General features: G+C 45.1%; 1 protein-coding gene across 13 annotated transcripts; it reads left to right on the forward strand.

The window, feature by feature from the left end:
• Positions 1-6,453: 6,453 nt before the first annotated feature.
• On the forward strand, positions 6,454-11,710 carry LOC119854968 (CDKN2A interacting protein). Of its 13 annotated transcripts, none has more exons than XM_043513551.1 (5): positions 6,454-7,016; positions 7,140-7,270; positions 8,451-8,815; positions 8,849-8,881; positions 8,924-11,710. In XM_043513551.1, the coding sequence occupies exons 1-5, from the start codon at positions 6,796-6,798 to the stop codon at positions 10,436-10,438; spliced, it is 2,265 nt and encodes a 754-aa protein (XP_043369486.1). In that variant the 5' UTR covers positions 6,454-6,795; the 3' UTR covers positions 10,439-11,710. The 13 variants fall into 13 exon arrangements, with proteins under 13 accessions (XP_043369486.1, XP_043369483.1, XP_043369485.1 ...); XM_043513557.1 differs by having other exon boundaries at positions 6,464-7,016; positions 9,695-11,710; XM_043513548.1 differs by having other exon boundaries at positions 8,849-11,710.
• The last annotated feature ends 12,677 nt before the right edge of the window (positions 11,711-24,387 follow it).

The following is a 24,387-nucleotide window of genomic DNA, read 5'->3' on the forward strand; positions in this document are numbered from 1 at the left end:
GCATCACACTTCCCCCAACCAACTGCCTCCTAGTCCCCATTTCCCTGGCTGGCTCCTATCCCCAGTCTTCTTGCTCAATGAGTCCCAATCCCAGTTTCCTGGCCCAACCAGCCCCAACTTGTTCTCTCTCCCTGCTCCAGCTCCCAGTCACAGTTTCCCTCCTGTCCCTTCCAGTCTCATTCTCATCAGACTCCTTGTCCCAGTCTAATCCTTTCCTTCCACCTGGTCTGGTTTTTGTCCCCTCCGTATTTGAATCACTCAGCACCCTCCTCTGTTCTATTCAGGTTTATATACTGTTTTCATCACCTCCATGCTGCCTGTGTGCCAGCAACATTGACAGCACAGGAGAGAGAGGCTCCCAAGCTCTCAGTTCCACTGGCTGGCCCCACCATGGCCTGGAACAGTAATTACAGTGAAAGCCCTTCTTAGCCCTATTGCTCTGGAATGGAGCATGCTCTGTAGGGATTGTGCATGTGCAGTCCTGACACATCGGAGTGATGAGGGGATGGTGCATGGACAGTTGTTTTGTGGGGATAGTATGTGCACAATTTGCTCAGCACTAGGAGCTGTGAGAATCTTCAGAGACTTTAGCTACTAATATCAAAGACATGTCTATTGAGAATTTGCAAACTGCAATTTTTCACAGGCTGATATCTTGGCCACATAATGCAGATTTTCACAAGGATGTACAAGGCACATCCCTGAAACAAAGGCCAACCCTCCTGCCAAATGTCAAACCCCAGCTTCAAACCAGGTTGGCAATGGAGCTTTCCAAAGGAAGAGTCTCAAGAATTTAAGATGGGCAAAACATATTTTTCCCGTTTCATTCTCAGAAGCAAACATTTAAAAAAAAATCATACTGAGGCAGACCCCCAGCATGGAAATTTTCAGCCCAAATAGTGGAAATTTAGCAAAGTTATAAACAGCTGGAAACAGGTTCATATAATGGGAAGTGTCAGGTAGCCTTAGTAACAGGTGGTATTACCAGTCCCACGTATAAATTTGTTGTTATTAACAAAAGAATATTTAAAGCAACCATGAAGGTGTTGAGAACACACACATATGCACATAGGGAAGAGATTCAGTTAAGACCTTCATTTCTCTCTGTAATTTTACTCTCTAAGCTTACACTATGTGGTTCTTGATTATGACGAAGCCTCACAACAGAGGGTGATGTTACACTGCAGAGTTGTGTACAGTGGCACAACAGAGGGAAGTAAGAATTTTATAGTAGTCTTCATCCCTAATTTCCATCTGCTGATGGGATTAAATAAAGTCCTTGATGTTATTTTAATAAGCATTTCCTTTTTGTATTGAGGATTCTTTGCGGATGTTCCATGGTCTGAGACAATTAGATTGGGAGAATACAAATTACTGTTTCCATGTTTTCTGGTCCATTGGCTGGAAGACAGTGGGAGGGAGTGTACACCCACACATGCATCAGTAGAATTGAAATACACTGATGTCACTTGCTTGACTGTTAGGATTTTGATGTGCTACGCTAGTGGAACATGAATGCCATCTTGTGTGATGGTGAGATGTCGGTTGCAATTTTGTTTTCCTGGTGATGGTGTCAAGTTGCTTTTTTAACACAATCCAACCTGGATATTTCATTGTAAGTGCCTGATGATAATTACTTCTTCTTTCAAGGACCCACCCATGGATGGCGCTCTGAGAATTTATTACAGTGTGGTGATAAGAGCCCTTAGTTCTCACCCTACTCTGATAATAACTCTGAGCTCTCTTTACTTTGCTGTGCTCTTAGGTGCAGACTGCTCATATTAAGCTGTGTAAATAGTATCACGGCATATTATCCTTATAGCACAAAATATAATTGAACTCAATGGGGAAACTGCCCTGTTCATTTCAGTGGGACTTTGCTTCACAGAAATAATTGAATCTGGCCACACTCGTTTCAAGAGCAGAAATAAACTTTCCTGATATAGCAAGTGAGGGTGCACTGGTGTGACAATAGCCATTGGAGGGTTTCACCTGGAGATTTTAAGTTTTTTTTACCAAGAGAAGCTATTATGGAGCCCCAAATGACTAACAATACCACCATCAATGAGGTGTTTAAAACTGCTTTGCCTAGTGGGAACAAAAACACCTCTCCTTTCTGTTCCTACCTTGAAAATTAAATGCACAGTATTAGCACCATCAATGAGGTGTTTAGCTTCAGAAGTGCCTTCCCTGGTGAGAATGAAACATTGCTTCTTTCTTTCTTTTTTCTTCCTCTTTTTTTTTTTTTAAATTAACAGCACATTCTTTCTTTCTTTTCTCTTCTACGAACACTTCCTTAATCACCCTACCTACACACTTATGTGATGCTGTATGGAATCTGGGGGACACTTTGGGATTTTGAGTACCAATATTGTAAAATTGCAATGAGTTATGCCAGATATGTTATGTAAGGTATCTGCAAAAAATTTATAATTTGCCAGTTATGATAATCTTGTTTATGTGTCTGTGTCACCTTCGTATTGTAAGTTATATGAATGTAACATATACATGTATGTCTGTAGTTCCAAACTTGTGCTATGCATCTGGATGGCATCCCCAGACAGTTTGGCATCAGCACTGCCTAGCCTGCTTGACTTCCCATCCAGAGACATCAGCTATACAACTGACCCATTGGGAGAAGGCAAGGGATACACCTTATGACTCAGCAAGGCATGCAGGGGCATGCCTATGGCCAGAACTCTAAGGCTGCCAGGCCATGTGCTGGGCAGTTTGTTTGGAACAAAGGAAATACAAGCTGCATCTTCTCCATTTTGTCTTCATTCCTGCTTCTACTGGAGTAACCTTTCTACAAACGAACCTCTGAACAAAGGACTGAATGACCCATCCAAGCTGTGGATGTTTTCCAGAGGGACTTTCAAGCCAGCAAACTCACCAATAGGGATAGGAACCTGATATATGGACTTTGAAATCTTTGTATGTATGTGACTGCTTTACCATTTAACATCTCTCTTCTTGTTCTTTCTTTTTTCTCTATAATAAACCTTTAGTTTTAGACACTAAAGGATTGGCTGGCAGCATGGTATTTTGGGTAAGATCCAAACCTATACTGACCTGGTAATGTGGCTGACCCTTTGGGGTCAGAAGAACATTTTGTATTATGTGAGCAGAGTTTTTTAAATAGCGTCTCACTGTACAGGACCTAGGTGCTGATTGGGGACCAGAGAACTGGAATGCAATAAAGTGGGCTATGTCATTACTTTTTTGCTTCTTGATAACCAGTATGGGGGATCAGAAGCACAGTTTGTGACTGGTTGGGGAGTTTAACTTCAGCATTACCCACCAGTCTTGGGAGTATCTGCTCTCCCTTTTGCAGCTTGCCTCTGACCTTGGCATTTCCAATGAGGGCTGCCCCAGGCACACCAGGTCACAAGCTATACAAGGCCCAATTCATCATTACCCTCAGCCACTTTGTACCAAAGAAGAGGCTATGCTCAGTCCTTAATTTGTGCCAGGGCTTCCTATGGCTGAGCCCCAACACCTCTAGGCTTGACAGTTCATAGCCCTGGCACCTCTGGGCTTGTCGCATCAGTTATGAAAGTACAAAAATTGCTTGAGCCCCAGCACAACTTTCATTACGAATTAAGCACGGGCTGTGCTGGTGCAAAGAGACCAGCTACATGCAAAGCCCTTCCCCAGTGGCAACTACCAGCACTCAATCAATATGAGCCTTCAGCACAGTAGATATTCCTGGAGCATGTCAGAGGTGCAAAAGGCAGTCCTGTGCTCTACCTCTTTCCTAGCTGTCACAATGTCTTTGGGGGCCAAGCCAGTCAGTGTGCAATCAGATAAAATGGACAGTATCTCCAGAATTGGGGAAATACAAGCTGTCTCCCTCCAGTTTAGGCATCAGCCTGGTACCAGAGAATGGATGAATTTCCCCAAATAGAGAGTAACAAAGAAGGGATTATAAAGCCATATCTACACTACAAGCTTTGGTCAATGCACGTTACATTGGTGTAGAGCCACCAAAGTTTGTATATCGCTTCTGTGTGTACATACTTGGCTGCTTGTGTCAGCGCTGTGCATGCTCACCAGGAGTGTAGTGTTGATGTGAAATGTGGTACACAATAGGTAGGTATCCCAGTGTGTAGCACGCTGCCCTCTGGAGTTATGTCTTTTGGAACTTTTTTGCAATTTGTTATGGGGTAAAAATGACTCACCCGGGGATCTTGGGACCTAAGATCCTAGTTCCCAGCATGAAACTTTCTCTATACTATAATAGCATCCATATCTCATAATTTTTGCACTTTTTTTTTAAAATCCACAAACCTGCATAGCAGTTTTCAGTTTCCGCCATCTCTGACAGAAGAACGGAGCCTGCAGAGATCTTCAATATTCTCATGAACATCGCAAACACAGGATGCACAATTCTCCTGTGTATGCAGACCCATGGGAAGTACCGCAACAACACGAGACACAAGAATTTCTTGGAGGACAGCTGGCTGAGGGACATAGCAAAAAACAATCAAGATTGTTAGTGGCATTAACAAAGCAGCTACAGATGGTGGAATGCTGAGCAGTGGGTGCAGAACTATCAGACATGAAAGACCACACTCCTGAATCTGTGTGCCCAGCTTGTCCCAGCCCTCCAGCGCAAGGACACCAGAGTAAGAGCAGGTTTCAGAGTAGCAGCCGTGTTAGTCTGTATTCGCAAAAAGAAAAGGAGTACTTGTGGCACCTTAGAGACGAACAAATTTATTAGAGCATAAGCTTTCGTGAGCTACAGCTCACTTCATCGGATGTATTTAGTGGTTTTTTTTCCATTAAATGCATCTGATGAAGTGAGCTGTAGCTCACGAAAGCTTATGCTCTAATAAATTTGTTAGTCTCTAAGGTGCCAGAATAAGAGCTGCATTGACAGTGGAGAAGCAAATGGTGATTGGAAGCTTGCAATGCCAGACTGCTACCAGTCAATGGGGAATCATTTTTTGTTTGGAAAATCTACAGTGGGACCATTGTCATATAAGCGTCTAGAGCCATTAATCAGATCCTGTTACACACAGCTAGGACTACAGGCAATTGCAGGACATAGTGGATGGATCTGCAGCAATGGGATTTCCCAACTCTGGTGGGGCGATAAACAGCATGCACATGAATATTTTGGCAACAGCCTACTTTCCACAGACTTCATCAACAGAAAGGGCTATTTTTCTATGGTTATGCAAGCATTGGTGAATCACTGGGGACGATTCATCAGTATCAGTGTGGCTGGTCAAGAAAGGTGCATGAGGCTTACATCTTTAAGAACACAGGACTGTCCAGAAAGCTGCAAGTAGGGACATTCTTTCCCAACTGATGGATTACCACTGGCAACATTGAAATGCCAATTGTGATTCTAGGGCCCCAACCTAGTCCTTGCTCTCCAGGCTCATAAAACTGAACACTGGTCACCTCAACAGTATGAAGGACAAATTCAACTAGCTGTTCAGCAGGTGCAGAATGACTGAATATGCTTTTGGTAGATTGAAAGGACCCTGGTGGTGTTTACTCATCAGATTGAATCTCAGTGAGAAAATTATCCCTATGTTTATGGCTACCTATTGTGTCCTGCATAATATCTGTGAGGCAAAGGGGAAAAAGCTGCTGCCAGGGCAGAGGTGGAGCTGCTGTCTGCTGACCTTGAAAAGCCAGACAAAAGGGCCATTACAAGAGCTAAGCATGGAGCTATGCCATTGAGGGACATTTCCAAGGGACACTGAGTACATTTCCAAGTACTGTGTGCTATGAGTACGGCTATGCATTCTGCAACATGAGTTGTGAACTAATAAAGATAGTTATTGTCTCCAAAACCAGAAAATTATTGAGTGGCAAAACCAAGGCAGAAAACCAATGTGAAAGACAGGCACTGCAATACAATCTTTTAGCATAGATTAACAGAACTTAGAAAGGCAGCAAACATTTCTGTCCATTTCAGTGCACAAATGTAGGCTGTTGCAGCTACAAATACACCAACCATGGTTCTAAGAGGCCAGTGATCGTGAAGCTGTGGACTTGTCTGCTCTTTCCTTCTCCATGCCATCTGCTATACTAGCCCTCCAAGCCATTTATTTGCAGTCCAACGCAGCACAGAGGGGACCAGGCTCTCAGGGTGCCCCAACAGTGGGAGACCCACGTTTCTATGAGCACCGTGACACAGAAGGACACGAAGGCATCGCCCAGGTTCTTTCCTTGGGGGGTCTCACAAAGGGTCTCGTGCAGTCCCGGTGCCCGGGCAGGGACCCAGGGGCCACGCGGTGGGGCGGGCAAATCCCGATCCCCGGGAAACCTTCTCGCGCTGAACCAGTCCCTGACCCTCCCGCCGGGTATCTTGGGCATGGAGCCTGGACAGCGCCCCCAGCGACGTCATAATCCCTCGTGGAACGGGACGGGACGGACGTTCCTATTTAGGACGGCGGTGCCAGCGGCCGCTTCCCTAAGTGCTCCCGGCTCCTGGTGGGAGGGCCCAGGGGAGACAATAGACACCAGTTCGAACCGCAGAGCCTGCTGGGAAGGCAGCTGCTTGCGGCGGCTCGCTTTCTCTCGCGGAGGAAAAGGGGAGGCCGCACCGGTAGTGAGGTCATAATCGACAGACGGAAGGAAGCGGCGGATTGGCTGCATCCGTTATTCTTGGCTCCGAGAGCGGTCCCCGCGCGCCCGCTGCAGCGGCTCGAGGCGGGAGGGGGTCAGGGCTCGCCGGTGGTCGGGCTCGCGACGCGCGTGCAGGCGGGAAGCCGCTGCCGTAGCGGCCTCGGGCGGGGGCGAGGCGGGCAGGCGCCGCGGGGCCGAGCCGCGAACATGGCGGAGGCCGCGGCCTCGGAGCCGCTGGGCCGGAGCCGGCAGGAGGCGGCCTGGGTGGAGACGCTGCGCGGGGACTGCGAGCCCGAGCACCACTGGCGGCACCGCCGCGAGTTCCTGCTGCGCAACGCGGGGGGCCCGCCGGCCGGGGACAGCGGGGTCCTGCAGCGCCTCGTCTCTCTCTCCATGGTGTGGGCCAACCACGTCTTCCTCGGCTGCCGGTGAGTGGCGGCGGGGGGGGGGCGGGGCTCTGGCAAGGGTCGGGGCGCCCCGTTTGCGGGCTGACGGGCGCGCGTTTCCCTTGGAGACGCGCCGAGCTCGCTCCCGTTGTCTCCCCTGCCCAGGTACCCGCTGTCGGTGATGGAAAAGGTGCTGGAAATGGCTGAAGGCATCAAAGTGACCGATGCGCCCGCCCACACGACGAGAGATGAACTGGTTGCCAAGGTGAAGAAAAGAGGCATATCAAGTAGCAATGGTTAGCAGATCATAGCTGTGACAATTCCTAGGAGTCTAGAAAACGATTTTCAGATGTTGAGAACTTGCCTTTCCCCAACTTTAAGAAAGTAATCGCTGAAATAACCAGGATTTAAAACCTCCCAGGATAATGTCAGTGCAAACTCTCGTTTGTCTGTCTCAGTGTTCAACTTAAACATGAGAGTACGGTATCTTGCTAATTTAAGCAATAGTGTTGCTGTTTGGGCTGCATCAAGTGGGTCTGAATTACTGAGTTAAAAGTTTTCTTTAGATGAGTTTGTTGCAGGCATTTGTGCTCTGACCTTTCACCCCATTATATTGTGCTCACAGTAGGCTTTTCTAATAGAAATGACCAAATGTGAAGCATATGCACCTTTATACTCATATTGGCTGTAAATGTGTCTAGTTTTAAAGAAATTGCCAAAAGAAAACAGTGCTTTGAAGAGCTTTGTAGTAATAGTAAATAAAATAGAGAGGTGTCCAAGTCAAAACCTTGTATTTGAACCCTGGGTCTACGTTTGTATCATAGTACCCAGTTTAGCATATCTCTCTGAGATTGAAATGCCTTGGAATTTCAAGGTAACATTTGGAATCAGATTTCAAACTCTTGAGTTTGTGGGTGTTTTAAACTAGTGGTTCTCAACCTTTCCAGACTATTGTATCCCTTTCAGGAGTCTGATTTGTCTTGCATACCCCAAGCTTCACCTCACTTAAAAACTGCTTGCTTACAAAATCAGACATAAAAATACAAAAGTGTCACAGCACACTATTACTAAAAAATTGCTTATTTTCTCCTTTTGTCTGTATGAAATTTAGTATGTACTGTCTTTTCTAGTTCTTTTTATGTAGCCTGTTGTAAAACTAGGCAAATATCTAGACGAGTTGATATACCCCATGTAAGACTTCTGCCTAGAGGTACACATATCTCTACTTGAGAACCACTGGATGCATCCGATGAAGTGAGATGTAGCTCACGAAAGCTTATGCTCTAATAAATTTGTTAGTCTCTAAGGTGCCACAAGTACTCCTTTTCTTTCTGGTTTAAATTAATCAGTTTTAGGGCCAGGAGAGATTTTTGTTTGGCCTAATCTTTCTAGAAACTTTAAATCAATTGCCAGTAGACAGGGAGCTATGCTTCATTGTTATGGAAGTAAGGACATAACTCTGTTTGTGTTTTTTAGAAGGGGTAGAGGAACCTTGCAAGAAACGAGCTGTTGACAAAAGCAGAGATTCTAAGGATGTTGGAAATGATGCTAAGTTGACAAAGACAGAAGTTTCCAAGGAGACAGAGAGCATGTTGCCGAAGAAAGAGGAAAAAGATGCGGGAAAAGATTCAGAACGTTCACTGCCATCCTCAAGCTCAAACCAAGAAAAGAGCACAGTGCCAGGAACAGAAACAGAAACAAAAGCAGCTAATTATGAAACCACTGCCAAACATAATTCAGCTGCAGCATCTGCTTCATCTGGAACGGAATCAAAAATGAATTATCATTCAAGTATGGAAACTAAACATGAAAAGAAGAGTACATTGCCTGGTGTTCCGCCGGCGGCTACCAAAAGCAGCTCCCAGGCCAGCACTCCGGCGGTGGCAGCTACCAAAAGCGGCTCCCAGGCCAGTGCTCCAGCACCGGTGGCTGCCAGAAGCAGCTCCCAGGCCAGCGCTCCGGTGCCGGCGGCTGCCAAAAGCAGCTCCCAGGCCAGCGCTCTGGCAGCTGCCAAAAGCAGCACCCAGGCCAGCGCTCTGGCGGCGGCAGCGCCGCCAGCGGCTGCCAAAAGCAGCACCCAGGCCAGCGCTCCGGCGGCTGCCAAAAGCAGCACCCAGGCCAGCGCTCCGGCGGCTGCCAAAAGCAGCACCCAGGCCAGCGCTCCGGCGGCTGCCAAAAGCAGCACCCAGGCCAGCGCTCCGGCGGCTGCCAAAAGCAGCACCCAGGCCAGCGCGCCGGCGGCGGCGCCGGCGGCTGCCAAAAGCAGCACCCAGGCCAGCGCGCCGGCGGCGGCGCCGGCGGCTGCCAAAAGCAGCACCCAGGCCAGCGCGCCGGCGCCGGCGGCTGCCAAAAGCAGCACCCAGGCCAGCGCGCCGGCGCCGGCGCCGGCGGCTGCCAAAAGCAGCACCCAGGCCAGCGCGCCGGCGCCGGCGCCGGCGGCTGCCAAAAGCAGCACCCAGGCCAGCGCGCCGGCGCCGGCGGCTGCCAAAAGCAGCACCCAGGCCAGCGCGCCGGCGCCGGCGCCGGCGGCTGCCAAAAGCAGCACCCAGGCCAGCGCGCCGGCGCCGGCGGCTGCCAAAAGCAGCACCCAGGCCAGCGCGCCGGCGCCGGCGCCGGCGGCTGCCAAAAGCAGCACCCAGGCCAGCGCGCCGGCGCCGGCGGCTGCCAAAAGCAGCTCTCAGGCCAGTGCTCCGCCGGCGGCTGCCAAAAGCAGCTCTCAGGCCAGCGCTGCGGCAGCGGTGCCGGCGGCTGCCAAAAGCAGCTCCCAGGCCAGTGCTCCGGCGGCTGCCAAAAGCAGCTCCATGGCCAGCGCTCCAGCGGCGGCTGCCAAAAGCAGCTCGCTGGCCAGTGCTCCGCCAGCGGCGGCGGCTACCAGAAGCAGCTCCCTGGCCAGCGTTCTACTGGTGGCTTCCAAAAGCAGCTCTCAGGCCACCGCTGCACCAGTGGCTTCCAAAAGCAGCTCTCAGGCTAGTGAAAATCCTGCTAAAGTGTCATGGAAGCCATTAACAAGTGAAGATGCAAAAGAAAGACAGCCTTTTTTCAATAGACTGTACAAAGCTGTGGCCTGGAAATTAGTTGCTGTTGGAGGTTTTAGTCCCAACGTGAATCATGCAGAACTTCTAAACTCATCCATTCAGTCTGTGAAAGCCACTTTAGATGTAACTTTTGTTCCACTGAAAGAACTTGCAGACTTACCTCAAAATAAAAGCTCTCATGAAAATATAGTTTGTGAACTGAGGTGCAAGTCTGTTTATTTGGGTACTGGCTGTGGAAAAAGTAAGGAAAATGCCAAAGCTATAGCTTCCAGGGAAGCTTTGAAATTATTTCTCAAGAAGAAAGTTATTGTAAAGATATGTAAAAGAAAGTACAAAGGACGTGAAATTGAAGATTTGGTACTACTTGATGAAGAGTCAAAACCCTCAAATTTACCCCCAGCTTTAAGAAATCCTCAAGAGATCCTGTAGGACACATAGTAACTAAGGGTTACTTTTGTACTCTGAAAATGTAGGCTTCCAGAAATTTTGTATTTCTCAGTTTTGCAGAACAATTACATTATTGTTCCTTTCACGCGGTAGCAATTGTAAAAAACTTCTTATAGATCACAAGAAGTGTGCATTTAAAAGTATGCCTTAATATAGAGCACACTGGCGTGCTGTTTTATTTGCTAAATAGTCTACCTAAGTCTTCTATTTTTAATTAAAAGATTAAGGTACAATCTGATTAAAGTCTAATAATTTTGTAATTCTTACGATTTGGTGGTAGTGTGCTCAGTTGTCTACCATGTCTTTTTAGCTGCATAGGAGTATATATGGGACCATAGTACTTGAATGGTTGAAAGTTGTTACATTTCAAGAAAAAGTTTATCTGTTTGAAATTTGTTGCCCATAATGTTCACTATTCCTGTTGAAAAGAGAGAAAATAGTTGGCTGACTATTTTTATGAAAAGTTGTAACATTTTAAAATTAATCCTAAAATAATGTGATCCTGTTTAACATTATTACAATAGCAAATTGTCAGTAAACAAGCAGGGTGATTTAAACCACCAAAACTCTAAGCAAATTAAACTTACCTTTTATGAAATACCATTTACACTGTTTTTCAGATAAATGTGGATTTCTATATAAGCATATTTTATGACTGCTACTATTAAAAACAATAAACTTCTGGGATGTCCTCACTTTTAATATTTTGTTTTAGCTATTAAATGCTTTGAAAACTGACAATTTTGATAAATGTTAGTAACATCTTTTTTGAAAAAAAATCTTAGACATTAAACTGGGTAAGGAACATCTGTGAAAACGATCAACAGAGCAGTACTTTTTTAATATAAAAAGAAAAATGTACACTGTCTTCAGTGTGGATGGGTTTCAAGGTCTAGTTACTGGTGGTTCTTATTGTTTTATTAAGATGCACAAGAGATACTCATGTAAAACTAGAATAACAATATTTTCCAATAAATAATGGAATGTATAGTATTCCCACTCTGCTATCATCAATTAAATGTGCGGGCAGAGGAAAATGCAGGTGCTTCTGTTGAGTTGAATGTGTCTTCTGAAATGAGTTTACACATATTTTGAGTCTTATTTTACTCTGTTTACACACTCAGTACTCACACTGATATCTGGAAGTTTCATACAAAGATCATGGGAAACCATGGCCCTTTAGGTGCAGCAGTCTGGAAAGAATTATATAAATGTGGTGTATAAAACACTGGGTAATAAAAGTAATGGCTGAGAGCATGTTGTTCATAGTATTTTTTCAATGCAGTGAGAGGAGTTCCCCAAATTTAGAAATAGTGGTAGTTAGGCACTTTTTCTATGTAAAAATGGTGCATTCTTACTCACAGATCTGTTCTATATTGTCAACATCAAATTCTACAACTATTAGCACTGTAGAACTAATAAAAGTTGATGAATAATCTGCATGGTTCTCTTCAGTCCTGTGAATTGACAAAACTGAACTACTTTCTAATTCCTGAATCTCTGATGGTATAGAAGGCAGAATACAGCTTGATGGTGAGTTTGCCGCACCAACAGTTGGAAAAACAACTTGTCATTAGATACATTTTCTTACCTATCAAATTTTATTGGATGGCTGGTGTAGTAGTTAGGGTACTAGCTTAGTCTAGGGGAGACTGGGTTCATTTTCCTGCTCTGCCACAGGCTTGGTGTGTGACCTTGGACAAAGTAGATTTCTAAATACCTTTGAAGATCTGGATCTTAGTCTCTGTCTCAGTTTCCCATTTGTAAAATGGGGATAATAGTGGTTCCCTACTTCAGAGGGTTGTTGTGAGGATAAGCTCTAGACACTTGATTGCAATACGTTAAAGTGATGATTCTATAGCTATTTTGCATAATGAACTAATTGGGGGTAAGGTATGTAGCTTTTGATTTCAACAAGATTTCTGTGTGCAGTGCAGCTGAAGAAGTGGCCCCAACAAACAAGTGCTTGAATAAGTATTAACCAAAGCTACAATATCACTCCACTTTTTAAAAGGTTGTGGGGGGTCAGTCAGAATTTCTCCTAACTCATCATGGAAGGAAATGGTGTTTACTGAACACATCACAGCACTGAGTCAGAAAGTTGTATTTTGTTTCCTGGTGTTCTGATGCCTTTGTAAACTCCCCCAGTTTCCTGATCTGCAATAGATGATAAGGGTATTGAGCCTTGCTTGTTAAACCCTGTGCAATTCTTAAATAAAAACATACAGGACATGAACGATTAATTTAAAAAAAACCCAACCTTCTGTAACCATGGAGTGTATAAAATAGGTGGAGGATCACAAAGTAAAGATCTGTGACTTGTGTGCAGAAATGTGGGAAAGAATATAGTGGGTTAGTTAAATTGCTTTAAATTAAACTAAATCAAATCAAGGACACTAATTCAAAATAAGTGTTTACAAGGGAGTTCATACTTTAAAGCCTTGTCTGCACTTAAAACTTGAAGAGCTTTCCCTGATAGTGTACAGCCCCTGACGTTGGACGCACTCAGTTAATGACCAAATTTGTTACTCCCAAGGGAATAGTGTGTACACATTAGCTTGTTTGATTGAACTGGGTATCAGGTCCATACAATAACTGAGCACTGTAATTTATAGTGAAAACAAATACAAGTTTATTAACAAAAGTTAACTTAGTGAGCAAGGGTGATAAGAATCACGGGTTACAAATAAAACAAAAGTATAATGCTTTCTAGAGACTAAAACAACAGACTGTATTCCTTGTCTAAAGCAGTCTTATCACATCTAACTAAGGGCATGGCTACACTTGCAGATGTAGAGCACTTTGAGTTAAACCTGCCTTCGGAGAGCGCAATAGAGAAAGCGCTGGTGTCTGTCCACACTGACAGCTGCAAGCACACTGGCATGGCCACATTTGCAGCACTTGCTGCAGCATTGGGAGCAGTGCATTATGCGCGGCTATCCCACAGAGCACCTCTCCCCTTTCTGGTGCTGTGGCTTGTGGGAAAGGGGCGGGGGAGCAGTCCATTCTGGGTCCTGTCCCAACGCCCCATGATGCATCGGTTCACATTCCAGCAACCCCTGTGCTTCCATCCATGTTTGGCACCGCCTTTCAACGTTTTTTTGTACTTCGTGCTCTGTCTTCCCTTTCGGTCTGCGGGAATGGAGCCCGAACTACTGAGGAGTATGCGTTGTGTTTGGCAGTTGAGTTATTCCTTATGATCCAAAGTGACAGTGAGGGCTCCGACGATATCAACTTGAGTAACTCATATGACACGAGTTTGCTTGTGGCATTCACAGACATGCTCACCACCGTGGAACGCCGCTTTTGGGCTCGGGGAAACAAGCACTGAGTGGTGGGATCACATAGTCATGCAAGTCTGGGATGACAAGCAGTGGCTGCAGAACTTTTGGATGAGAAAAGCCATTTTCATTGGACTGTGTGAGGAGCTCGCCCCCACCCTGTGGCGCAAGGACATGAGATTGAGAGCTGCCCTGACAGTGGAGGAGTGGGTGGCTGTTGCAATCTGGAAGCTGGCAACTCCAAACAGCTACCGATCGGTCGCTAACCAGTTTGGAGTGGGGAAGTCAACCGTTGGAATTGTGTTGATGCAAGTTTGCAGGGCCATTAATCGCATCCGGCTCGGAAGAATCGTGACTCTGGATAACGTGCATGACATTGTGGATGGCTTTCCACAAATGGGTTTTCCTAACTGCGGAGGGGTGATAGATGGCATACACATTCCAATTCTGCCACCAGCCCATCTAGCTTCCGAGTAGGTTAATCGGAAGGGGTATTTCTCTATGGTTCTGCAGGCGCTTGTGGATCACCGTGGGCGTTTCATTGACATTAACGCAGGCTGGCCCGGAAACATGCATGACGCACGCATCTTTCGGAACACTGGCCTGTTCAGAAAGCTGCAAGCCGGGACTTTTTTCCCAGACCAGAAGATCACCGTAGGGAAAATCGAAATGCCCATTTTGATCCTTGCAGGACCCCGCTTACCCTTTAATGCTGTGGCTTATGAAACCCTACACAGGAAGCCTTGACAGCAGCAAGGAGTGGTTCAACAACAGGCTGAGCCGGTGCAGAATGACTATGGAGTGTGCGCTTGGCTGTTTAAAGGGCCACTGGCGCTCTCTGTATGGGAAGCTGGACCTGGCCAATGACAGCATCCCCGTGGTTATATCCGTGTGCTGTACCCTCCATAACATTTGTGAAGGGAAGGGTGAACGATTCACTCAGGCATGGAACTCGAAGGTTCAATACCTGGAGGCTGAATTTGAACAGCCAGAGAGCAGGACTGTTAGAGGGACCCAGAGTGGGGCTGCAAGGATTAGGGATGCCTTGAGGTAGCAATTTGAGGCTGAAAGCCACCAGTAATGTCTGGTGCCCTGCACAGGAGTGAAGTGCAGTGGTTCCAATGTTAGTAGGAATCTGTGTTTGCTATGCTAACTTGCAGTGCCTATTTCTTTCCTGGGCTAAACTATCTTTTACTTTATGCAATAATAAAGAATGTTTGCAAAGCCAAAAAATCCATTTATTGAAAAGAAAATTCATTTATTGAAAAGAAACACAACTGCTTGGGAAACAGAAAGGGCAAGGGGGTGGGGTGAGGAGTGATTTGCTTATGTCCTGTTATCGTACTCAACCTTCCTGGCTGGAGTGCTGTGCAATGAGTGCTGCACTTTAGGATGGCTGTACTGCATGGTGATGGGGGTTGAGTGCAGTGGGCAACGGTTGTAGTTTTCAGGGCTGGGTGGTGAAGCTACGTATGTTGGAGGCAGCTGGTGGCGGTAAGAACCCGGATGTTGGGGAAAGTGGGTTGGAGGTAACATGGGGGCACAAGAGAAAGAGTTTTTTGGGACAAGGGCTGCGGGGGGTAGCGGAGGTAATGGTCCGTGTGCATTGCTACGAGCACCTGGATAGAGTCCGCTTGGCGCTCTATTATGCTTATCAGCCAATCCATGCTTTGCTGTCAGAGCACCGCGCTTTTGTGCCGGTGCTCCTCATTCTGCTGGCAGATCCTCCTTTCACTGTCCTGCCACTCCTACACTTTCTGATTTTCATTACTTGAATGCTACATTACTTCACACAACATGTCTTCCTTGTTTCTACGTGGCTTCTTCCTGATTCTTTGCAGTCTCTTGGCCTGTGATAACATGGACGGCTGAGATCTCAAGGTTGCATCTGTAAAGGCAAAATGCAACCCTGAACAGAAGCACCATTGTTCACACCAGACAGAGCAATAAATCCCCCATGCTTTAGGGCAAGCACAGTCTACACAATAGCATAATTTTCCCGTCCCAAAGCGAGCGCATATAACCCACAGGAGCCCCAAAATGGTGAGTAAGCAGAGGATCAAGTGTGCCTGATTGTTTCATGGCTGTACCGTCCTCCGGATTTCTGTGCCCGCGGGAGAGCCAAAGCTGCAGGGGGCCCCTATACTGAACACTGTCCCCACATTTTCCACAGGAGTTCATCTTGGAAGATATCTCGCTACTGAGGGTGACCTGGGAAGCAAGGGAGGGTCTTCTACAATGCGGCTTCAGCCCTGGCCTATATGCAGCTTGCCTGTGTGCAGCAATGATCCCCTCACGGCACAGTGGTACGGACAAGTTATCCTTACTGCGACAAGGACCACAGTGGCTCTCCCGAGAAACTTGCGCAAGTGCATTGCCCAAGTTCTGGATGAGACCTTTGAAGAGATCACTGAGGCCAATTACTGTGATGTGAGAGAGCACATCAACGCCCTATTCCACATGTAGGCATGCGTGCAGCTCTAACCCTCCTCCCCACAAGAGCCCGCACCCAAATAAACTTCCTTCCCAAGTAAAAGCCGCTTATTGGGAACCGTCTCTGGTGTTTGTCCTTCCCCAAGTACCAGCTGCTGCAACTGGCTACCTTCCTCCTGGCTTGAGAACAGCTCTGGGCTGCATGCATCTAGGGAGTCCGGGGTGTCTTCCTCTGCCTCAGCATCCTCGCTCCTGCTTTCCTCCTCCTCCTCCAGCCTTGTTTAACTGGGCTCTGAAGTGTCCATGGTGGTCCTCGGAATGGAGGTGGGGGTCACCCCCAAGTATTGCGTCCAGCTCTTTGTAGAAACAGAAGATCACAGGGGCAGCAGGCCTGGCGGGCTTTGCGGTAGACATTCTGCAGCTCCTTCACTTTAACCCTGCACTGCATGGCGTCCTGGTCGTGGCCCTCGATATCTGCCTGAAGGTATTGTAATTCCTACATCTGGAGCGCAACTGGGACTAGACAGCTTCTTCCCCACAAACACTGATGAGGTCCAGCACCTTGCCGTTGCTCCATACTGGGGCTCGCCTGGCGCGTGGAGGCATGGTCACCCGGAAAGATTCGCTGAGAGCACTCCATGCCTGGCTGAGTCAGGCTGAGCAAACAGGAAGGGGATTTTCAAAATTCCTAGAGAATTTAAAGGGCGGGTCTGACAGTTGGTCACCTGAGGGCAGGGCAGTAGAGTTCAAAGTGATGACCAGAGTGGCTAGAACAGGCATTGTGGGACACTTCTGGAGGCCAGTCAGAGCGCACCAAGAGACTAGGGTGTCCACACTGGTGCTGCGGCACTCCAGCAGGGGTGCACAAAAAGGTGGAGGACCTGGAGCGCTCTAGCTGCAGAGTCAGAGTCCTCCACGTGCCTTGCCAATGTGGATAGGTAGTGAGCTAGTGTGCCCAGGGCTCCTTTAATGCGCTCTAACTCGCAAGTGTAGCCAAGCCCCAAGTCTTTTGTGAAGCATTTCAACGCAGGATTGTTGAGAACTTGTTTTCATGGATGTTACTACACTACCTGATTACCACTTCAAGTGCAGGATAAACAATGTGTCCTTTTGCCTTTATACCCCAAAGTTCATTATCTTTGCACCCTAGAGATGACATCTCCCTGTGGTTTAGTTTCTGGTGTCTTCCCATCCCGTTTATGCGATAATGGCTTACAATGCTTAATTTATATTTCACAGATCCACATCTTATTTCCTTTCTGGAAGAAATCTTTTCAACTGTCCCTGGTTACAGACTTTAAACGTAATTCTAGTAAGTCACATAATCACCAGTACATACCTTTCACAATAATATTAATGATCTGTGTGATCCCAGCTTCCATTTGATACCTTACAAGACACTATTTATGGATAAATACTATGAAAGAAATGTTTGGTGTAGTGAGTTTGTCAGGCCTGTTAAGAATTGCTGATACAGAGTAGTGAAGCCTTTGCCAGCTGGCACCAATGGTTGTGTCACACTTATGTAACTCAATCTAACGTATTCTACAAAACTAAGACTAAGGAAACCAGACTCCAACATGAAGTTGTAAAGTTCATTGGCTGAATAGTGAGGCAGTGCTGATAAAAAGGATCTGGACTTGATGTCTTCAAACCCTAACATTAAACCTTTCTTTGTTTTTAAATAGTTGTTTTGAGTTAAATTTGTCACAGTCTATTCTTATGTGCTTGTAGCATGTGGCCTCAAGCTTTTCTGCAATATCACAGATGGGAAATGACTGCCTCTGCAGGAGTGGTCTAGATAATACTTAGTCCTGCCATGAGTGCAGGGACCTCTTAAGGTCCCTTCCAGTCCTATGATTCTATGAAATGTGTGATGTTACGTTTAGGTAGGTGGCTCAATTGAACATCACAAATTTAAGTCTTAGGCTATGTCTCTACTGCAAAAGGTGTGTTTTTAACTTGAGATAGATATCTTGATGTAAAATCCTAGTGAAAACAAGGCTCTATAACTTTTATCTCAATTTAACTACTTGAGGCTAACCCCCCCCCCAGGTATGTGGGAGGGATGGGGGGGGAATAGGGGTTGAACTTGACTATATCAAGGTAAAAACTACTGGTGCCATGTATCCACTAGAATTTTACATCAAGATAGCTGTCTCAGGTTAGCTATCTCTATGTAAAATCACATCTTTTTTGCAGTGAATGAATACCCTTGGTCTAGACAAGGTTCTAGTGATTAGATGTTCTAGTCCTGTCATATGTTACATGGCTATATATTCCGGTTGTTTATCCTATTTAAAATTTTACTGGACTCTTTCCTTTACAGAGTTGTCAGATTTCAGCAAATGGTTTGAAGGAGGCTGTACAGGACCAGGGACCTACCTAGGCAGGTGATAGCATGAGGCTTGTGGATGAATGGAAGGTAGATCCCCGATGCAGGGTACTACTTCTTCAGGTGGGAGCCTTGACACCTAGTTAAACATAGACCTAGTAGATAATCAAGTCTATTCCTTTGCCAGGGCAGGATATTGTTCCTCTCAAACCTTCAAGGTAATTGCCCCATATTCCCATTCCGTGATGCACTCTAGGAGTTAACAATCAGGTCTCAAGTCTTCTGGCCATTACTTGTTTAGGGACAGGGACCCATGTCCTACTCACTTCTTACCAAAGTTTTAAGGCTACACAGTCCCCAGCCATACATTTTTATATCCCCAGAAATCAGTGTGCCTAACGGCCAGTACCTGTGCTGTGCTGTTGCCTCCAAGGTGAATAACAGTGATGATTTACCAGTGACCATACAACTCTTTCTCAGCAGAGTACGTTTATTCTTAGGACAAGAGCATCACAGAAAAAAACATACAAAAAAACAAAACAAAAGGACTTAAATACACACTAAACATACCATGAAACACCCATCTTCTATACGGGAAGTCTGGAAGACCAATATAATTTCAACTCTTCAGCACAATTGGGGCCTCCTTGGATAAAAGTTCATTTCTGTTTCCTGGATCAGAAGGAAAGCGCTGAGTCTGTTTAAATACAGCCTTTTATACCAAAGCCTCTTTCTTTGTCTCCTAGTCTTTGGAAAACCCAGTTTTAACCCATATATGCAAAGGGCTCATATACCGTATACTGTTCACATACACACGTACTGTTGTTCATATACTATATAGTTCTTTATTAATTAATAACTGTTCCACAGTCTGATATCTTTCAAATAGGAGACTCTAAGTCTAGATGGAATTATTGGTTACAGTGCAGGATTGTTTGAATGTAGAATGTCTGTTTGGAATGGGTAATATGAAAAATGTATTTTAAAAAATTAACTATTTTGAGCATCAGGCAGCAGAAACCATTTCTAAACCCATAATTCATGGCATTCATGGCCTCGCTACTAAAAAACCCAGTATGTGGTGTATAATATGCATAACATTGCTAAGCTGTTTAGCAAACACAAGTAAAACTTGATAAATTAATTGCAACAAATAAAAAAAAGGTAAAGGAAAATCAGAAAGGTAAATAACTTATTTGTATATGTTACATGTTAACTACCACAACCAGCTCATTGGGGAACATTAAAAAAGGAATATTGCTTGCCCTTATTAGCAATAAACTTAGCTAAATCATATTGTCCTCCTTGTATAGGAGAAACAGTGGTAAATTGGCAATATGTTAAATTGTGTAGGCAAATTCCCTTTAGCACAATTTGTAATTTGGGGTCAGTGACACCGTATCCTACTCAAGGCACATATTATTCAAATCAATTTTACTCAGTGTCTGGTCCCATATATATCAATATTGGATCACAACACAGCAATATTTGACAAATAAGCTACTGTCTGTTCAGTAGGTTATCTGGAAAACAGCAACTACAAAGAATGACTGGCTCTACCTCAACTAGAGGTGTAACATGCAGCATGCAAACTTGAAGAGCACTGCATATAATTTGTTGTGCCAGGAATGTTTTAGTATTGCAACTTCAGTGTGTGGCCATGATGGCTTGAATCAAGAGCTAAGCTGCTCCTGTCTCCTGCCCACTAAAGTTTACCACATAGTGACAACCAGTAGGAAGGGTAACCTATCATATGGATGGACAGGACTGTGTAGTAACTAATTACAAGGAATTTATAAATGGAGGCCTCATTTGTAATGTCATTATTCCATATTTTTGTTTTACGCCTCATGTTCATAGCACAGTGGGGCACACTGTAATAATGCCTATTCCAGTTTTCAAAATTAATCTATGATAGGAAGTGCAGCCCAATAACAGGATGAAGTTGAAACTTACCTATCAGTTTTTAATGGGCATATTGATCCCTCACTTTACATTTAAAATTATTACTAGACAGAAAAGACACACATTATTCAGATTAGCAATGATATGCACAAGGCAGAACAAGCCTTAAATGACCTTATCCATAACGGGGAATCTTGAAATACTGATTTCCCACACTTTGCTTGTGTTATAAGGTGTATTCATTTTAGTTGTGTTAATTATGTGTTGTCACTTACGCAGTTTGGTAAAACAAGTTACATATAAAGGCCCTCACCACTGTTTTACATATTAATTTAGCAAAGGTATTGCCTTAACTATAACAATTATCAAGGCAACAAGCAAGGATATGTTGACTAATATATGCTGGCTAACATGCATCTATCTATCTATCATATTAATATGTCCACACCTTATATATCTATTCGTATGGAGTAAGCACAAACAGCATAAACACAAATATTATAGCAGTTATATAGGTTAAATTGACCTATACTTTTACTACTAACCAATTCACTTATGCTGAGTATCCCATAACACCTTGTTTTAGCTGAAGTAGATTGGAAAAATGTCAGAATCAGGACATACGATGATTTTACCAAAGCAATAGGCAGGGAGTTATTCTCACAGGCCTGTACTGGAATGTCCCAAAGGAAGAGGACAAAACATATGATTGTTCTACCGTAGTACAGACTTAGGAGGTGCCTTCACACTCTGTAGTACCTGGAACGCATCTGTTCAGAACAAAGAGATAAGATGTACACCATGGTACCCAAAAACCAAAGTAGAAAAATGACTGGTTAAATCTAATTTTGGAAGATGTACGCAGTATCTTTCACTTGTAAACAGGGTACAAGAAGATAACTTTAAGGGTATAACTTTGGGTGCACACCTTTTGAGTAAAGCAAATGTATAGGGCCCTACCAAATTCATGGCCATGAACAATGCGTCACTGACTGTGAAATCTGGTCTTCCCCCATGATATCTGGTCTTTTGTGTGCTTTTAACCTATGTTATACAGATTTCACAGGGGAGACCAGCATTTCTCAAATTGAGGGTCCTGATCCAAAAGGGAGTTGCAAGGGGGGTCACAAGGTTATTTTAGGGGAAGTCACAGTGTTGCCACCCTTACTTCTGCACTGCCTTCAGATCTGGGTCGCGGGAGAGCGGTGGCTGTTAGCTAGTAACCCTGTTCTGAAGGCTGTGCCCCTCTAGTAGCAGAGCAGAAGTAAGGGTGGCAATACCATACCATGCCACCCTTACTTCTGCGCTGCTGTCTTCAGAACTGGGCAGCTGGAGAGTAGCGGCTGTTGACTGAGGGCCCAGCTCTGCAGGCAGCAACACAGAAGTAAGGGAGGCAATACCATACCATGCCATCCTTCTGTGCTGCTGCTGGTGGCGGCACTGCCTTCAGAGCTGGTCTCCCAGCTAGCAGCCACTAATCTCCAGCTGGCCAGCTCTGAAGACAGTGCCACTGCCATCAGCAGTGTAAAAGTAGGGATAGTACCACAGCCCCCTCTACAATAACCTCCCCCCCCCAACTGCTTTATGGATCAGGACACCTAAAATTACAACACTGTGAAATTTCAGATTTAAGCAGCTGAAATCATTAAAATTACTATTTTAAAAATCCTATGACCATGAAATTGACCAAAATGGACCATGAGTTTGGTAGGGCTCTATGAATATAACAACACTGCACGAGATGGCTTCCCAGAAACTGGTATCACATAGAACCTGTACTACACTATTATTGACATATAATAATAAGCCTGACTAACATTGGTTATTTGGTCTCTTACGTTTATTTCATAATCAACCAAAGTGTGGTCATGCAATTGACTATACCATTTACCAATACACCCAAGTGGGTGACATCTCTCTGGAGATGTTGGCACTCCTTAATCACCCTCCACTATTTTTAGTTCCTGGAGGAGCTGTAGTAACCCATTTCCACCATGAAGCAGAACACAATCATATATAAACCATTCATAAATTTAGTGGTCCCCAAAGATACTGCATGGGATATCAATATCTGTCATAGTCCCCAGATATCACATCAGACAATATACTGATACTAGAGATTTGTACATATTTTAGCTTTTGCAGGTCAAAGTCACTGCATGTACCAGGGGCTCCCTGTATTCATCCATTTCCCTTCAAAAACTCCCGGGGTGTAACCATCCATTCCCTTTATTTCAGGTACTCTCTAGAACACCACTTCCTCACTTCATGCCAGGGGCCCTGTGTCCCCTATTCCCCCAATCCCTCCATACCAAAATCCCCCATTTTCCTTCCATCCATGCTTAGGCTGTGTAAAGCTTCCTACTACCACCATTCCTCTTCCCTTTCCTCCCATGCTTCCTCCCCTGTGCCCACCTTTTTCCCCTTCTACAAATGCAAGGGTCCCCTTTTTGCATCCCGCCTCCCGCGCCAGCAGAGGTTCTGTATGTATCCCCCAACCCTCTACGCCAGGGGCTCTGTGTGCCCTCATTCCCCTTCTCCCCATCCCAGGGGCTCCCATTCTGCCTCATATGACAGGAGCTCTGTGTGCCCTTCCCCACCCCATCCCACCAGGATTCCCCATTCTCTGACTTACACAGCTGGCACATGATGGCATATATCACATTGGTAAATGTGCAGGTGAATGAGCCCCTGATGGTGTGGCTGATGTGATGTGATCATAGGATCTAACCAGATCAGCCACACCATCAGGGGCTCATTCACCTGCATATCTATCAATAAAAAGAAAAGGAGTACTTGTGGCACCTTAGAGACTAACAAATTTATTTTAGCATAAGCTTTCGTGAGCTACAGCTCACTTCATCGGATGCATTTAATGGAATGTGATATATGCCATCATGTGCTAGCAATGCCCCTCTGCCATGTACATTGGCCAAACCGGACAGTCTCTACGCAAAAGAATAAATGGACACAAATCTGACATCAGGAATTATAACATTCAAAAACCAGTAGGAGAACACTTCAATCTCTCCGGTCACTCAATAACAGACTTAAAAGTGGCAATTCTTCAACAAAAAATACTTCAAAAACAGACTCCAACGAGAAACTGCAGAACTGGAATTAATTTGCAAACTGGACACCATCAAATTAGGCCTGAATAAAGACTGGGAATGGATAGGTAACTACAAAAACTAATTTCCCCCTTCTGATACTCACACCTTCTTGTCAACTGTTTAAAATGGGCCACCTTGTTTACATTGGCCTCATTCGCACTACAAAACTGATTTCCACCCCTTGTCAACTGTTGAGAATAGCACACTTCCACCTTAATTAAATTGGATCCTTAGCACTGACCCCCCACTTGGTAAGGCAACTCCCATCTTTTCATATGTCATGTATTTATACCTCCCTACTGTATGTTCCACTCACGCATCTGATGAAGTGGGTTTTAGCCCATAAAAGCTTATGCCCAAATAAATTTGTTAGTCAGTGGCCCAAGGCAGGTGCAGCTGGGCCCTCTGGGCGCCCACGTTTCAAGGAGGGAAGGCTGACACATAGAATCATAGGTTTCAGAGTAGCAGCCGTGTTAATCTGTATCCGCAAAAAGAACAGGAGTACTTGTGGCACCTTAGAGACTAACAAATTTATTTGAGCATAAGCTTTCGTGGGCTACAGCCCACTTTGTCGGATGCAAAGAATGGAACATATAGTAAGAAGATATATATATACATACAGAGAATATGAAAAGGTGGAGTCAGAGGCTAATTAATTAAGATGAGCTATTATCAGTAGGAGAAAAAAACTTTTGTAGTGATAATCAAGATGGCCCATTTAGACAGTTGACAAGAAAGTGTGAGGATACTTAACGTAGGGAAATAGATTCAATATGTGTAATGACCCAGCCACTCCCAGTCTCTATTCAAACCCAAGTTAATGGTATCTAGTTTGCAAATTAATTCAAGCTCAGCAGTTTCTCA

Source organism: Dermochelys coriacea, chromosome 4 (genome assembly GCF_009764565.3).
Source record: "Dermochelys coriacea isolate rDerCor1 chromosome 4, rDerCor1.pri.v4, whole genome shotgun sequence".
Lineage (NCBI taxonomy): Eukaryota > Metazoa > Chordata > Testudines > Dermochelyidae > Dermochelys > Dermochelys coriacea.